The sequence below is a fragment of the Buceros rhinoceros genome, unplaced genomic scaffold (genome assembly GCF_000710305.1).
Source record: "Buceros rhinoceros silvestris isolate BGI_N320 unplaced genomic scaffold, ASM71030v1 scaffold18062, whole genome shotgun sequence".
Lineage (NCBI taxonomy): Eukaryota > Metazoa > Chordata > Aves > Bucerotiformes > Bucerotidae > Buceros > Buceros rhinoceros.
The window spans coordinates 19,843-33,170 of record NW_010400865.1 but is presented as its reverse complement, the minus strand read 5'-3'; the positions used below and the strand labels follow the sequence as shown (position 1 = coordinate 33,170).

Here is a 13,328-nt window from a genome sequence, read left to right as displayed (position 1 = left end):
TCATTCCAATATTGTACTTTACAGTGAATTCACAACACATTCTCTAATATTCCCATGCAACATGTTAAAAGGAACATTTCTTTGCTGCTTTCTGTTTTCATAAATGTTTGAGCAGAACAAAAAAAAGTCATCAGTGAATTGGCAAAACATATTAAACCATAAAGAACAGCCGCATAATTAAAAAAGTAAAATGAAGAAATAACAAGGCACAGTATTCTTTTGTTACAAGCTTGATCATGATCCCTGTCATTGGAGAAACATGATATCAAACTCAACACGAGTTGGAGAGGCAATACAGGCTTCTCATACTACTGAAAAATTATCAGACTCGAAGTATGTCCCCTTCTGGCCTGCTTCATCCTAAGCTGAGGCCATTGGGTTCAGAGGAAAGCGAAGACAATTGACACACCCACACAAAGCTGATGGATTTCTTCAGTTACTTCTCTTTCTCCTCAGCATAAACACCTACATCTACTAGACTATTTAGTCTCTTTTTCCTCCCTACAGACAGAAGCACTTGTACAGCTCAAAAATTACTTTCCTTCTTCTGTTTTGACAAAGACTAACGCTATCTGTGACTTCAAAACTCTGTACTGGGAGATATCTAAACAGAATGGAGAGACAAAATAAACAGAAACAAGACCAGATAGAAAGATTATTCTAAAAAGATATGTCAACAGCTTTATAATTACATAGCAGAATTTCATACATTCTGCACTATTTAAATGGAGATTAAATAAAACTTTTTTAAAAGAGATGACAATTAAAACAACTTGCCAAGTTTTCTTAGGATCACCAGATCACAGGAAAATTCAGGTTGGAAGGAACTTCAGGAGGTCATCTAATCCAACCTGCTGATCAGGTATGATCAGGTCAGCTATGAAGTCAGGATCAGGTTACTCAATGTTTTAGCCAGTCTGGTCTTGAAAACCTCCAAGGATGAAGACTGAACAACTGCAAGGAGCAACCACTGCTTGACTCTCTCCCCGGTGAAAACATGCCCTCTTCCATAGCACTTTGTGTTTTCTGGTTTTGAGCTTTTGACACTTGAATGACTGTATCATCATCTTCCGATTTTCCTTGAATTTTATCATCCACCCTCAAATCAAGTTAATTTAAAATTTTGCTGTGAAAACTCTGCCATGAAATTTCTATAATCCAAAGCATCCTCAAATTGCCTCATATTCTTCTCTTCCATAGTATTCCCCGCAGCACGCATCTATTGCACATTTTCACAAAACCTAGAGCTGGCTGCCCAGGACCGTGTTCAGATGGATTTTGTGTTAACTCCAAGGAAGAAGACTACACAACCTCTCTGGGCAACCTGTTCCAATGCTCAGTCAAACTTACATGAACAGTAAAAAAGTATTTCCATGTATTTAGATGGAAACCCCTGTATTTCAATTTGTGCCCATTGCCTCTTGTCCTGTCACAAAGTTTCCTTAGGCTATGTTGTAAAGTGACACATAACTTTGATACTGCATTAATAAATTATTGAAAAGGGTAAAATATTTAGAGACGATTAGCTTTTTGTAATACCTGCTTGTAGTCTTGTTCATTTATTGTCTGCTGATTTTCAGCTGGAAAGCTTCGATGCTTTGCCTAAAAGAAGAAAAATCTCTGTAGTACATGAACTTACTGAGTCATTGCTGGAAAATATATTATTAGTTTATGAAGGGTCAGTGGCATCTCTGTAATGAATCTGCAACAGGCTGACTTCATTTCCCTCGCTGCAGTCCCAGTGGAGAATTGTATTTTAATGTTCGGAGTAAATCTACATGGAAAAGGAACAGTAGTTGCAGTTGTTCCACTTAGTGGCATAATTGAGCACATGCAAGTTATTTCTGGTCCAAAAATTGAGTAGCCATGTCAGCATTACGCTGTGACAGAAATAACCATGTCCCAGATGCTCACCAGTTGGGGAATACTTCCACAAGAGGCTAGTGGGAGAGAAGCCTAAGGTAGTCAAAAGTTTGAGTGGAACTGCCTAGATTTTCCCTTAAAGTGATCATGCTACAAATAACATGCACACAAAAAAAAATTAAAATGTAAGGGCAGATTTTCTTTGAACACCACTTTATAACATGGTAACTTTTGAAACAAGTGAGACATACTTAAATAGAATTCTAAGCAATTTCTCTTTGCCCACTGTGTTCCTGCAGACCAGGATCAAAGGATCTGTTCTTTTCAGGCCAGAAAGTTTCAGTAAGTTCCTGAAGTACAGCAAAATCTGCAAGGCGATCTCTGTCTTCTTAGGAAAAAACAGTTCTTTCTGCTGCCTTTTAGCAGTCTTGTGTCTGTTCCTTGTTTCCTTTGGGAGATTCCTAATCTGCCTTCTAGGGAAAGCTCCCTAACAGTAACAACTCCTCCACCTCTCCTCATGCTTCCTACCACTCCAGGTACTTTCTCATCAATTGCAAAGTCCACCACTGCTTTCCCTCCAGACACGGTTCAATGTGGCCACTAAAGCACGTGACATTTTCGCTGCTCAGACACATTCTTTGTAGCAGTACATTATTCATGAGTTGTGATCAAACCAGCAAAACGGATCTTCCCCAATGGTTACATCATTCTCTATTATTGCTGCCTCACGTCCAGCCATTTGATACTGTAACTGCCTTGCCATAAAGTAATGCATCTTTTCACCATCAATTTTCAACAATAATTAAAACTGATTCCTGCCAAGTCTAGCTACGTTTTTTTCCCCACTGTTATCTTGCTCTGTTCTTGGCAACACAGGCTCAAAATGATAATCAGAACACTTCTGCAGTGAGAATGTACTGCATGTCACCTGAGCTGCAGTAACTGTTTTCAGTAACTCTTGGCCTGTGACAACTGTGATTTGATGCAGTTTAGCTCACTACTGAAGAGAGTTCCAAAGTGCGTGTCCTGAATTACCAAAAATCAGTGCTGACACATGAGGCAGACAAAATTTTCTGCTTAAGACTGCATTTGTACTTCTAGACCCATATTATTCACATACCTGATCTTCTCGTTCAAAACCTGGTGCTTTTGGATAACTGGATGTTGGTGAAGAAACACCTGATGTGCTAGTCTCAGAACACAAAACACCATTTGCTAATGATCTCTGTCTACAAAGAGGTCCAAGGGGTGATAAAGAACTACTGCTACCAGAACTTGATGTTACAGTTGGACTTGTAGAGCAGGAAATCTGTAGAAGACAGAAAACAGTGTCTAAAACACTCTTTTGGTATATTTTATGTTTAGAGCTACAGTCTCCCTCTGTAACACAATCAGTTGAAATTATAAATTAATTTCAGTCTCCTGTAATTACAACACTAACTTTGATTTATTTGTATATATTTTTGGAATTAGCTTTAAAAAGTAGCAAAAAACAAAAGTAACACGGAGCTACTGTAAATATACAGACTTCAAAAGGAAATATATTTGTACACACCAGAATATGGCTTTATTTGGTCCCTGTGCACAAAATTAATCACAGGCAGGGATTACTATACTGAATGGGTATTAATTTACAATAACGGAATACTTGCTTCCTGACAACGCTGACTTCCATTCATTCATATACTTCTTAATTTACAGTTTAATGCAAGCATCTTACAACATTTCCCTCTTTTCAAAAGAGAACTCATCCGGATCAAGACAAGGAGTTCAAAAAGAAAATGACATGTAGAATCTTGGCAAAAAAGCATCTCAATGCTCGTTTGTAAATCTCAAAATGTTGTTTTCTGAGATTCTTAAATATTAAAATGTTTATTGATTAAGAAAATATCATTTTAATATTTATGAACATTACTGAATTTATAATTTTCAGTTCTGCTGTACATTTTCTAGAGAGTTTTTATCTTCTAAAGTAAAAGGCTTAAGCTTAACGTACAATCCGTAAGTAGGTCTGGACAATTTTTTTTTTTTGCTATAAGTACAATTATGATCAACCTGACATTTATGAACTCAGGTACCACATCCTACAATAATATGGAAAGGCAGTATGGAAATAGCTGCATTCTATGTTTATGCCGAATAGACCAGCGGTGATACACACACATTTCAATCACTCCTGTGCTTGTTTCAGAACAGATTCTGCCAGCTCTCAAGGGAACAGAATTAGTCAATACAACAATGGGATGAAATTCTGCCGAAGCAGTTTTGGTTGGTTTAAATACAAAATACAAACTGAATCAGACAGGCTAAACAAGTATAACTGTACAGTTTACTGTTAAACTCTCAATTTAGAATTAACCCTAACCCTTAGTTTTACCCTATGCTCCAAACAACGTGAAAGTATTTTAAGCAAATCAGGATTTTAACAGGAGACGCCTCTCTCCCAGACCAGCAGAACCTCAAAATGCCCCTCCTGCGCAACAGGAACTTCAGTTTCAAATTCCTGTATATCAGGCAGAGAACAAACACAAACCTAGATGAGATCTTAATCAGAAGTACAGAAAAAAACACCTCCAACAAATGTAAGACCTATACACGATGAAGATGATTACCTATGCATTCACTCACGCCTCTTTCTACAGAAAATGCCCCGTCACAAACCTTATCTGTGTGGAGTTCTGTAATTAAGATTGCTTCTGAAATTCAAAACCATCCTCTCTACTCAACAGTCTGAAATGTACATATACCCTGAGAGGTGACAGAAGTAGAGGAGTGGGCACCACAGCAACAACAATTGATAGCCAAAGTTTACTCAGACAAAATTCCTCCTGAAGTCAAAGCTGAAGAATACATGTTTTGACCACAGCCTCATTACAACACGCAACATTTCTCTTTCTACTACCGTTTACTCTAAAGCCAAAATTAGGGATTACCCTTGTGCATGGCAATGCTAAGTTTGCACATTTTTTCAGATCTGAAATACTGAAATCCTTTCTTTATTACAGAGAGGCAAAAAAAAAAAAAGGATACTGCCAGGAAAAAAAAAATGCTCCTAAGTGTAACTTAAGATTTTTTTTTATTTTTGGTCAATAAAAGTTTGCTAAGGTAGTCAGTTCCATATAAAAAAATTCTGAAAACTTTTTATGAATAACGTAGTTACACTTTGTAAGTAGATTTAAAAACATCCTTCTGTTTGCACATGGCTGTTTAAGGGAGCAGGCAAGTATGTAAGATAAAATGACTAGACAGTGAAGCCAGACTAACACCCAAAGACACTAATTTAGATAAATACTGAACCCAGTGTAAGGATGAGTTCTCTAATCTGCACAGAATGTTTCTCAGATGCGTTTGCTCTTTCAGCTACACAAACAACATACATTATCTTGCCGACACAGGAAGATGTACATCATGGTTGCTCCCCTACAATGTGACCTAACGAAGATCAGGGGAAGTGGGAGGAAGGCAGACAGATGTTACTGCCCTGGACGGCTACCTGCAGATGACAGAGCCTTAGGTAGGGAACGATGCCCTTGTTCACGCACTGGGCTTGAGGTTACTGGTCAAGACCAGATTATATCAGGTATGTAGACCATTAGATAAGACCATAAGGTGCCAATCATGCGATCCTTCTGGTTAGAGTAGGCATCAATGGTGGCAATAAAAAAACCAGAGAGAGATATAAGCATTAAGAGCTTACAATACAATTTTGTGTAGTTTTGGTCTGAAAAACTGAACTAAACTAAAACAATTGCTCAACCTTGTACGATGCAGGCAGCATTATCTGATTACGTTAATGTTCAGGATTTCTCTGAAGAGTCCACCATGGACAATAGACGAGATAGCCCCCACTCTGATTTTTGTATTTTTCAGAAAGAAAAGTTAGTTAAATTTTAATAACTGGATTACACAGTATCAAAAATTTTGTGACTCAACTTGCAAAGTAAATACAAAGAACTCATGCAAATAAAGCAGGAAAAGAAAATAAGTCACATAATACCCACATTAGGTTAAATACAGAAGCAACAAAAAACCCTAGTCTGAATTTACAAGGCAACTACAGAGAAAAGTATCTCTTGTTGGCCTCAAGTTATTATTTAGAATTTATTCCTCCTGGTGGAAAAGCACCTGCGGGTGTTAGTCAACAGCCAGCTGAATACGAGCCAGCAGTGAACCCAGGTGGCCAAGAAGGCTAAGGGCATCCTGGCTTATTTCAGTACTAGCGTGGCCAGCAGGACCAGGGGAGTGCTTGCCTTCCCGTACTCGGCCCTGTTCAGGCTGCAGCTGAACATATAAATACTGGGTTCAGTTTTGGGTCCCTCACTACAAGAAAGACATTGAGGTGCCGGAGCGTGTTCAGAGGAGGGCAACAAAGCTGGTGAAGGGTCTAGAGTGGCTGAGGGGACTAGGGTCAGGGAACTCACATGAAACAAAATAATTTTTTCTCAAATATTCATTCATGCCTTATGGCTTGCTACGGTATATCCACAAGACCACTGCCCCTGCACCTCTCATCTCTCATGTTCTTTGCACAGTGTTAAACAAAAAAATATCTGAGAAATGTGAAGAAACCTTTCGCTAGAAACAGCCATACAACTTTGTCGCCAAGATGGTGAGTGAACACATATGTTGTATCAAGAGCGACTTGTGATTCACAGGTAACATGAAGTCAAATGGAAGTACTAACATCAAATGAGTATGATATGATATAGATATTAGAGAGAAAAAGAGAGCAAGAGGGGGGAAGGGAAATTATCAAGGCTTACTTTGGGTTCCTTGATGTTGCAGAGTTTATATTTCGGTATCGGTGTTGGCATGAACAGCAATGTCTTCAGCACTACCGAAGGTAGGAAAATCTACTGCCAACTGTGAGTCTTAATTTTTTCTTTTTGGCTTCTTCTTTATTAAGACAGAAGCACAAAAAGCTAGAAGCTAGAATTCATGCAGTTGACTCAACTCTGGAGGAAGTGTTCGATGGGATCTTTGGAAACTGCTCTACAAATGTAACTTAAGATTCGTGGCATTTTATTTTCTGAGTGTGGGATAAAGAGGCCCAACAGATTTAAAGCACTCTTCAGGAATAAGCCCCTCCTAAAAATGGAAGTCTGCTGTGCTTGTAGTCAAAGACATATGTACAGGAAGAACACAGTTCAGCCCCTAAGGATTTAGAGTCTACTTTAATTAAAAAAAAGTACTTGGTGACATTCCTTACTTTACAGAAGCTCAGCTGTAAATTTTTGCAAATTCATTTTTAACCCTAACTAAACACTACAGTTGGATACATTTCGGATTACCTCTCACTTTTGCAGAAGTAAGAAAAGAACAACTTCTTGAATTTCACATCCCTGCTTGAGGTAATAGGACACCTGAACATTTCTGACCCAAGTCAAAAAAGCATCACATCCTCACAACACTGTAACCACAAAGACCCTGGCCTCTTAAGATTCTTATGAAGTAATCATTCATCACTATTCTTTACTGCAGCTGAACTGCTTAGAAAAAGAGCATGCCGAACAAGCAATACATTCTTCCCCTTGGTTCTTGTGTACTCTAGGCCTTTGCTTATAGCTGAACTTCTACAAAGCAAATGAGGAAACATATACCTGTAAAACCAGTTATATTTCCTATGAAAACAGCAGCTTCTTGAGTTTCTTGATTTGCATTATATTTTATGGCTTTAAATGTACTGTTGTATTGCCTGATTTGTGGAGGATGAAGGGGAAGATGACAGGAAGTGGAAACGTAGGCGTTTTTAAATACGCTGTAAAACTAATTTGCTCTCAAGTAACTGCCTGCCTTCCTATATCCTCATTGTCTCAGAAGACTAATTCCACAGTAAAGGAAGCATGATTCATAACTGTTGTTCAGACTAAGATTGTGCACGTGTCATCAAACTCAGCTGCACTACCACAGCTTGATAAACTATGATTTACCAAATGAGCGCGGTGACTGATCGTGTGCACACAGTCAAGCCATTTTAGTTGTGAAGTAAAACAGACAGGTTGAGGCTTAATGAAGACAGCAGAAAGTTAGAACTCAGTCTGCAATCAGGATGAGCTATGAAGGTACACTATCTTTACCACGGCTGAGCTGACAAGCGCTGACTTCTCAACTGTGCTAACTCAAACGCATGATCAAGTACTCACACACCTTTGTCAAACTTGATAAAACAAAGATGGTGCTGATTATCCTGTCTTCATCCACTGTGATCAACGTAGGTTCTATGCAAATATTCAATCTTTTAAATACATTAATGGACTCCAGGCATGATGACATCATGCCAAACACCTCTATCCTTCTACTCCTCCAAAGAAAACTACGATTTATTACTCTGAGCCTAGAAGGGCTAACATAAATATTCTATAATTGATAAATGCAATTAATCTCTAATGTATCTCCTATTTCATCTCCATAATAAACGGCAAATTTTCCTGTTAATTTTGCAGTGCCACAACCCAGAACAGACAAATTTCACACAGCTAGGACTTTGCTCTGTATCATCACTAACTCTCATGGAACTATGAGAAAAAAAAGACATATGAGACCATTTCAATACGAAAACAGTTGAAATGAAGGGATGAAATTCAGGTGAGGCAAAGCTTATGGCTGAGAATGATGTATATATATGGGGTGCAGAGAACTGCACTCCAGAGAGATCATTTTTGCAAAGATGACTGAGGAAAAAGGGGTGCACAGCATACTGGATGATGAAACATTACACAGCTGAAGATTCGTGAAAGGACATGTGTGGGATTTCTTCAAGAAAATGGACATATTTGGGGCAATCCAGAATCTTATTTTGAGTTAGCAAAGCTATAATTCTAAAGTTCGCTTAAACTCTGCTTTTAAAAGTCTGCTTTAGTAGCTAACAGAACCTCGGCTCTCAGGTAGCAAAAGTGCAGTTTTACAAAGTTCTTTGTTTGAAATTACTTATCGGAGCTCTGAAGCTCAGTTATCAAAACTTTAATTAGCAAGGATCCTTGTTTAAAAAACTGCTGAGAAGTGAGAATTCTGAGCCAAGGTCAAAATACTTATTAACTTCGAGCAGGTGTGTTGAACAAGTTTTCTAAGTGAGGTAATTAAAGGGAGGGCTTTTTGTTAACCTAATACATAATTAATGACAAGTAACGAATCGTACTGCCTAAAAATGATGTAACCGATTACTAATGAATTAACTTTTTTAACCGGTGACAAATCATAATGTTTAGATATGATGTAATGGTGTTTACTAATGAATTAGCTATGGTATAAAAATAAGAGCTATCTGGGAATAAATCGGACACCAGTTGATACCACGTTGGTACATATGTCTGTATTGTGTCTAAGCCCCCTGCGTCGTTTTTAACAGACATGCAAGGAGTAATGGAAATATGAGTATGAAGAATTGGTAACATATCCAACTCCATTATCCAATCAGGGCATCAAAGCTGAAAGGGTGCAAGAAATGTATCTGAAACATGGACCAAGCTCTTTCAAGACTTGTATGCACAGAAATATTTCAAGGAACCAACTCTACTATAATTTCCCATAACTGAGGAGTTCAGGTACCTGAATTTTATTAGCATAACACAAGAAATGATAAGGAAGACCCTCTCAAACTTAAATAAAGAATGAAAGAAATGTACGTCATAAAAAAAGGAGCAGTAGAAGAATGAGTAAAAACGAGTGTTCCTTCTGGCAATTAGATGACACCGTACAGAGCACAAAAAAAGTAGTAACGGTAAAGAACAAGGAGTAAGAACTGAAAGTAAAAGTTACTGATGTAAATGCAGCTCCTAAAGACTCATAAGATGGGGAAAAGGATGAGTGAATTTGTTGCTACAATGCATACGAAGACTCTGAATCTTACTTAAGGCACTTTACAGCTCTGATGCAATATGAAAAAAAGGATGTGCCAAGAAAGCCAATTAAGGTCTTGCTAGAGCAAGACAACAAAAGGAAAGATAAGAGGTGATGGTGAGTATGGAGAAACAGGTAATACAAACTGAAATGAAAAATTACAATCAAGAGAAATACTGTATCATGTTGGGTAAACTGCATTGTGGAGAATAAGTACACTTAGATGATTCAGCTGGTGAAGTATGAAGCAAAGGGAACTTCAGACTGGAAAAAAACAATACTGTTACAGATAGGGTGAAGGGACTGACAAGAGTTTAATACTAAACGCTTCAAACTAAAGGGCAGAACATGGAGGTAAAGAAACACGGAGGTAGAAGCTCTCCATGGAAACCGAACTCACACTTACCAAAAAAAAAAAAAAAGGCTGAAGAGCAGACTATTTTCTGACTGAAATGTTAAGGAAAGATGAAGACTTGAGAATACAGTATAGGTGAGATAAGAAGATGTACGTTGAAAACAATTATATAGCCTCCCTCGCTACCGACCTGGATCATAAAGAATGTTAATGGACTCACTCTTCCAATAATATTTATAGATAAGGCAATAGTATTATCATATTCTAGAAATGGGGACCTAAGCAACTTGCTTACCGTCAAAGAGGTGTACTATGATCAAGCAAAGAACTGAGTTTAGTTCTCTGAAGCACTATATCATCATTTTCCTCTAGAAGCAAATAAAACAGTAAGCCCAGCATACCATAACAGCATATGTGAAAAGTTTCAGAATATGAATATAGAGATTTTGTTTTGAGGACACAAAGGAACAGCAGCATTGCGAGTCTAATTTCACCCTGATAAAAACCACTAAAATTAAATTTACCCAGTGCCTGACTGATGAGAATGAAGATGGAGAGGACAGAAAGACAGACATTTTATTGGAATAGAAAGAAAAACACAAACCACAAATGTAAATAAGTTGCTGGGATATGGAAAATTGAGAGCGGGAGGAAAACAGACTGACTACTTAAATACTAAAATTAAGCCATTCGCAGCAGATGGAGAAGGTAAAAGTAAGCAAGCAACACAACTCAAGAATTAAATATGGAAAAAAAGAAGACCAACCTTCTGAAAAATTAGGAACTGAATACTCAAAAAAACCAAATAATGCAAGTGCATCGAACAATCCTGCAGGTAGTCAAGATACAGAAATGTTTTGCCAGACATCACAAAAAAGGTGGCCACCTTCAATAAAACTTCAAGTAGAAACTACAGGGAAAGGACTAGCATCAACATTGCCATTTTCACACTTGAACAGCAGTACAGGCTCACTGAGCATGCAGTGCAAAATGTAGACAGTGTTCATCAGATTCCTAACGACCAGCAGAAAAATGCATGTATTTAGAAGAAGATTCCCAATAGCTGGAAGACATATTAGAATAGTTAGTGTCTTCAGCTGTACCTAAATCATTCATAAAAGGCTAAGAAGCTTCAAGAAGAGATGCTTTTATGGGTCTCTCCTAACAGCTTCAGAACCTTAGCAATAACAAAATTAGCTTCCTAAATAAAAAGGCAGACCTTTCTCAGAACCTTTCATACACAGGAGGAGACTTCTGCACTGTGAACCTAAGATAAAACGTAGGCATATTAGTATCTTTATTCTCAAGCTAGAGGACACAACATGAAGCTACACGAAAGAAACTCAGGAGTTTTAACAACTGCACTGTTTATTGGCAATTCCTTTTAAACATTATTTAAAATATGTCCTTTTATCTGGTTTCTAACCAAGCAGTAGGGCTCAACACTGCTGGAAAGCTGGAACTGAAAATTCTGGGAATAAATGTGTATGTACTTACGACTGCACTAACAATGAGGTAAGAAAAACGCAAGTTGGAGAGAGTAAGAGAGATGCCACTATATATTACTTTGCAACAAACATAAAACCTAACAAAAGGATCTATTCCAGCTGATAAGAAAAGGAAGACAATAAAAGGTCTACCATACATATTTCTTCTCTCTCTCCCCCATCCTTAACTGATACAATTTGCTAATATATACTACTTTATCAACCTTATAATCAAACACCTCTTTACTGCCAAACAATGCATGTACTGCACCACTGTAAGAAGCTTTAAAGAAGCTTTCACTTTTTATGAAGTGTGTTAGGGTAGGACATCAAATCATTCCTAAAGTAAACAAACAAGGGCAGCGAAGAGTGCTGGAAACAGGCAAGATCTTCCTTGAATGAAACCTTTCCTATAGAGAGAAGAGACATATGTAAATTAAGCCGTTCTGTAGTTCTCTATTGATTAACAATGACGTTCCTCACTCAAGCATTCAAAATACTGCATCTAAAGACAAAAACCAAGAACAGAATAACACAAATAATACACAGTTAAATCTGATGCCAAGGGCAGACATTCTGTTTAGGCTTACAGTACTGGTTAAATATAACTGCCTGATATTTACTGCAGCTGAAGTACAAAGAAATAAAAACCAGACTTTCAAGAAGTAAAATAAACATTGTATATTGGCACAGTAATTATTAGCAGTAACTTTTCCAGAAATATTTACACTTACATTTCCAGACTGCCCACTGCTATTTGTAATGCTGTTTGTGGAGTTAAGACTGCTGCTCCATTCATTTGCAACTCCTATGCTGTCTGTTGAAAAGAGGTGAGCGCCTGGCTTTGACTGACAACCAGTCTGCAGTATGACTACATTCATGGTGTCCTCTGTTGAAGGAATCCCCAACAAATTACACACATATTTGGCTGTGTGAATTTAACAATTACATACCTAGTATCAAACACAGCACCTGTCACATGGAAACATCAATCACACACAAGAAATATCTCGCTTTTTCTTTAAATACAAGCATAAAGGCAAAGTAAGAGTAATATAATTCACCATTTTGTATTTGTGGCTACTGACAAACGTGATACTTTTATTTACTTTCTCCATCTGCTGAGAGGCAGACCTACACATGTTGTAGGAAGTTGCAACTGACAGAAAAGCAACAGTCTCAGGGGATGGCCTATCTCACAGCGAAGCTCATGGAGATTAGGATAGAGCCCTCAAAAAGAACTTCAGCTGTCTAATGCCAGTGCTGTGGTGCTTCAGGGATTATGTACCAGTAGCCTAAGATGTTGTGTAGAAATAGGACTGTAGGTTGTGTAGAAATAGGACTGTACTCTTTACAAGATACAACTTTTTAGCTGTATAGCCTCCTTAGAATTTGCACTAACGAGGCTTGGGTATTATGAATCTAAGAGTTACCACGATCAGGCTAGGTCTGGTCTGGGGAATCCCACCTCTCACAAAGTCAGGAGTAAGTTTTTTCATTACTGCAATCTTGGCACAAATCGAAGAGAACAGTCTTGGATGAACAATCTGAAGGAAAATGCCTTCAGTAACAGAAGCTGTTATACAGGAGATGCATTCTTTGCAGTGTTTACAAATTCTTGCCAGCAGAATTTCAATCTGCCCAAATCTCCGTTTCAGAATATTTTTTTTGTTAAAGTGCTAGTCGTAGTCAGGCAGACAGTGGACAAATGAGTGCCACAGAGAAGCGTTCATTATTTTAGGAACGTCCATTACTGGTGTCCCAACATACCCTAGCTACGCTGTTTT

General features: G+C 37.9%; 1 protein-coding gene across 1 annotated transcript in view; it reads right to left on the bottom strand.

The window, feature by feature from the left end:
• Positions 1–643: 643 nt before the first annotated feature.
• The window catches only part of LOC104489865 (putative E3 ubiquitin-protein ligase UNKL), a gene marked incomplete at its 3' end in the record, with an annotated part of 30,980 nt that continues 18,295 nt past the window's right edge, over positions 644–13,328 (bottom strand). Inside the window, exons 7-10 of the mRNA XM_010132072.1 lie at positions 12,276–12,445; positions 2,984–3,172; positions 1,540–1,602; positions 644–660 (exon numbers count right to left, since the gene is read on the bottom strand). Of these exons, the coding sequence (XP_010130374.1) occupies positions 644–660; positions 1,540–1,602; positions 2,984–3,172; positions 12,276–12,445 (439 nt within the window). The remainder of the gene's footprint in view (positions 661–1,539; positions 1,603–2,983; positions 3,173–12,275; positions 12,446–13,328) is intronic.